Genomic DNA, 4799 nt, shown 5'->3' with positions numbered 1-4799 from the left:
AGCAGGACGTAGCAGGACGTAGCAGGGCGTAGCAGGACGTAGCAGGACGTAGCAGGACGCAGCAGGACGTAGCAGGACACCACAGAGTGGAGCAGGATGAACATGGCATCGCAGACATGCGCATAACACACAGACAAAGGTTGGGTTTTTCCTAATTGTTTTGAATCAAGGCATTAAGATCAATTTCCAAAAGATGCTTTTTTAATTCCTTTATTTTAATCAACTTTAGCCCGGGTGTGTAAACGTTCTCAAGCCTCTGTGGATATAGTGGATTTATTTGAGTTGCATTAGATGCATTTGCCCTCCTCTGACTAAAACTAATGAACAGAACCCACAGATCAAGACATTTGGGGTTAAAGGAACATTTCACAACCGAAATGGAAACTCAGCTGTTATTAGCTCGAGCACTCGTCACAGGAAACTCCTCTGACGTACTCTGTCCCACACACACACACACACACACACACACACACCACTCAACACGTTGTGCCATATTATTAGGGGATGCTTTTTTGAACTGAAAACAAAAGGTTTTATTTGATCAAATCTGCATAAATGTTGGTTGCAGATAGTTTTAGTTCCCAGATCTCTGAATAGCCGCCCACGTCTCGCTAGTTGTTTTTATGAAGATAAAAGGAAGTGGAAAGTCAAACTGATTATTTAGGCTGCCAGAGTTTAACATTTAAATTTGCATTTAGGTCAAAGATCTAAATTCATCTTTCATTTTTGACTGATTAGATCTTTAAAGGCTTTTCATGTCATGTTTTTCGGCATGTTGCCAGCTTACATGTTTTATTTAAAAAAATTCTATTGTCCTCCATTATCATTTTTTTTTCTACTCCAGCATTTTTAAACAGCTTGAAGTCAGAGGACCAGATCCCCTGCTTTCTGATACGAAACCTGGTCCCCAGACAGCCAAGTCAAGGAAGAGGAGAAGGGCAAAAAAAACAAAAAAAATTAAGAATAACTCAAAGTTAAATCAAATCATTCTGACATAGCCTCCTACCAAGCGCCTCTTTGCCCTGCAGAGATACCCCCATAAACAGCTGTGTTTCTTTTCTCGCCTTCTTTCTATTTTCCTTTGGTCAATATTGTCTCCCCCTTTATTTCCCCCCCCCCATCCCCCTCTTTTACACAGGAAACCCACCCACGAGCCCACCCACATGCACTCTCACACACCCACCTGCACACCAGGGCACCACAAAAAAATAGTCCAAGCCGAACATTATGTCCTCGTCATTTTTTCTTCTTCTTTGGTTCTAGTTCCCGCTCTTGTTGTGTGCTGTGTCATGTGTTCATGTTGGTCACTTTTACCCCGATTTTATTTTATTCAACGCCTTGCAGTTGTTCGCCTCTGCCAGCCAATCACGTTGCAGTTCACATCCGAGCCAGTCCAGGCTGATGCCATATATGTAGTAAAGACTTTGAGGGAAATCCATAAAAGGCATTAAGTGGATTTTTTTTTGGGGGGGGGGGGACGTTGATGCATCACACACGTCTTCAACCCTTCGCCACAGTTTTAAGACTAGTGCCAGTCTCTCCGACCACATGTCTCCCCTTCGGTTCCTGAGTTAAGGCGTTTAAAAAACCGCCAGACATCTCTTTTTGTTGCAGAACATTATGATGTCGCAGTGAAGGTGACCTTTTGGACCTTGTGGACATGAAATCAATTCATCATAGCATCTCATTAGGCATCTGTGTGAAATGTTATGTCATGATTAATCATAGGAATTCGTATTTTTTGGCCAGAAACACGTCATGTGAGACTAAGTCAGATTTTTCTCTACAGCGCAGTGTCAGCGGTAAATTATAAACGTATTAATAAATGTTTTTTCTTAAACCAATCACAGCCGTCCTGTGCTGTGCCAAGCTCCGATAAAGATGAAAGACAGAAAGGTGTGACATGGAGAGGGAGAATTCAGGCTTTATGCCGGCAACGTACATTAGTAGAGCCAGACTAGAAGTTTCTTAGACTCCCAAAATCTGATCAGTTCATTCTTAAGTCCAAATGGAGGTTTGCGTAAAAATGAATTGCGTTTCCACTTCTAAAAGATTAGTTTCTCTTCTTCAAAATTGTGTTTTTTCCCCACTGTCCTCATGTTGTTGTTCTTCAATTTAGAACTGAAACTATTAGGTGATTATTATAAGGAAAGAAAGTGGCTTGGCTTTCTATTTTAATAATTGATTAACCATTTGAGTCATTTTTTCAAGCAAAAACTGCCAGACATCTGCTTCTACAGCTTCTCCAATGTGAGGATTTGCTATATTTTCTCATCATTTTAAGATGAACATCTTTGGGTTTTGGACTGTCGGTCGAACTAAACAAGACATGTAGAGACACCACCTTGGGATCCAGGAAGTCTGTGATGGACATATTTTTCAATCGATGAATGAACGACAAACCTCTCACATGCACTGCTGTCCTGCTCTGTTTGCAGGTTTTGCCTCTCCATGGAGATGTTGTTGACTCTGTGCCTTTGTTGTTGTTCCTTCAGACAGCGGGAGGATCGAATGAGATGTTTTTCAAGAATCTGGACGATCTGGTCCGTCACTATAAGAGGAAGAACCGGGGTCTGGCCATGCACCTTCGCCACTCTGTCAAAAGGAAGACGGCCATGTTGATCCGGTCCCCAAAAAGTCCTGATCCGCCTGATCCATCTGATCCACCTGAGGAACAGGGGAGGCAGACGCCGGTACCCGAAGAAGAACATGACTATGAGAGTAAGTCATATATTGAATCTTCCTGTCTTATTCTAACTGCATTTTTTTTTTAATATGTGATGTATTTAACCATTTCTTTACTGCTTCATTTTCTTCTAGATGCTCCTGACCTTTCAGAATACGTTGAAGTTTTGCCTTCTTGAACAACTTTGACACTTCAAACCCATTCGGAGAGTATAAAAGACATTTTGTCTGGACTATGGGTACGGTGGAAGAGGGCTCTTCATCTGCTCGTGTCCCTGTGATTATGAGGGGAGAGGTTGGTCGCTCAGACCGAAGTATCTCTCTATATGTAAGATAACTGTTGGATGGATTACCATGACATCTGGTTCAGACTTTCATGATCCCCAGAGGATGAACTGTAATCACTTTGTTGATAATTTACCTTTTCATCTAGTTACATAATCTACTCTGATTTTGCTCATCATGCATGTTTTGACTGTATGCGAACGGCCTGTTATATAAGATTGTTGTCATTTTAAAACAGTGTTTTAAAATGACAACATATTAGTTTGGATGTAGCCCTTAAGCTACACCTCAAAGGTCAGTTTTGTTTCGTTTGGCGTCACTCATGGCCACAATTGCAGGTGTGTTTCTGTGTTAGCGTTCAGCTTGTGTTGATTTCGGTGAAGCACCACTCACCCTCAGCGCTGCCTCACAGGGCTGCAGACTCTTGTCCTAGCGATGAATAATATCTTGTTTTTCTGCTGCTGCTTTGCGGCTCTACATGTACGTGGGAGCTATTTCTGAAGATGAAGCTGAACAGCATTAATGTAATATATGTACGCCTGGAGTTTGACACCTAACCTTAAAGGTGCCCTGACACATAAAACAGTTTTTACCTGTATTTTTTAAAATATGTTAAGGTCCAGATGTGTGTGTGTTATGTGGTGAATGAGAAGATGAACCGCTACCTCCTCTGTCAGCTCTAGCCACTGGACAGAAATGAGAGGAGAAATCAGATCAATCACAACAGCTGGTCAGTCTGACCTCATGCTGCCCGAGCTCATTACTATTCATGAGCTGGGTAAAGGACGCTGATAGCCAGGCTCTCATTGGCAAGCTGTTAGCCAATCAGAGTCGAGAAGCTTAGCTCGTGAGAACTGGCAGAAATGGAGCTGAGTCTTCCTGCAGGCTTTCTATAGGTAACCAATAGGGCTGTAACTAACTAAAGAAAATCTTGGTCGACTGAAGTCGTCAAAATTTCGACTAAAAATCGACTGGGGGGGAATGCAAGATTAATTAACTGTACTGTCCCGCAGTACTTGTGCTTGCAGGCTATTTGTAGTATATTAAATCGTTTTTGACCTAATTATTTTTGCAATGAAATGCCACTCGTCTGTCGGCTCCATAGACTGTTACTATTAAAATATATTAAACCAATAATATACGTTATATGGTCGGCTCTGACAGACCGTGATTGCGGAGGGTGCGCCGGTAGTTATAAATCTATTATTAGACTATGAAATATGCCAATTCTGATAAGTTCATATAGCCTGCTCCAAACAGACAGGGCAACCTAACGCAGAAAGGTTAGCGTAGCGTTTTTAGGTGATACGCCATGTTTGTAGTCCAGCCGCGATATGCAAACTGTTGCTTGCAAACTTTGCATTCAACTTTTTCCCGTTATCTATTTTTGTAAAATGCTGCCACGCTGGCGATGTCTTCGACACGGTAGAGGAGGACTGAGTGGAAATTAAACACTCACATCTAAATAAACATTCAGCAAACCACTAAAACAAGGCTTTGTAGTTCTTTCTTCAGTCTGTCCCCAGTGGGTCGGGCTAATCCAACAAAAGAGAAAACAGGGGGGGTGTTCTGAAGACAGACTGTTACCTGTGCAACAGGGATGCTCTGAAAACACCCCCATTGGTAATTAGTGCTTTCCACCTATAGACAGTTACGCTCTATGCTTCCACCTGATGGAATAACACGGCAAAAAATCGACCAATCAGCATTTTGGTGTGAAACGTGTGGCAGGGAACTGTTAGAAATTTATTACTAACTTCGCGTTCGTTTGGACTCTGAGGAAAAGGAGGCTGAGGGTCGAATTGAGAATTTAGGAAAAGGTTTAATGC

General features: G+C 42.1%; 1 protein-coding gene across 1 annotated transcript in view; it reads left to right on the top strand.

The window, feature by feature from the left end:
* Nucleotides 1–3751, top strand: part of si:ch73-264p11.1 (uncharacterized protein LOC100000923 homolog) — a 5070-nt gene extending 1319 nt beyond the window's left edge. Inside the window, exons 3-4 of the mRNA XM_034861722.1 lie at nt 2496–2721; nt 2821–3751. Coding sequence (XP_034717613.1) covers nt 2496–2721; nt 2821–2864 — 270 coding nt within the window. The 3' untranslated portion in view covers nt 2865–3751. The remainder of the gene's footprint in view (nt 1–2495; nt 2722–2820) is intronic.
* The last annotated feature ends 1048 nt before the right edge of the window (nt 3752–4799 follow it).

This window comes from Etheostoma cragini, chromosome 22, assembly GCF_013103735.1.
Source record: "Etheostoma cragini isolate CJK2018 chromosome 22, CSU_Ecrag_1.0, whole genome shotgun sequence".
Lineage (NCBI taxonomy): Eukaryota > Metazoa > Chordata > Actinopteri > Perciformes > Percidae > Etheostoma > Etheostoma cragini.
This window is presented reverse-complemented; position numbering and strand designations above follow the sequence as displayed.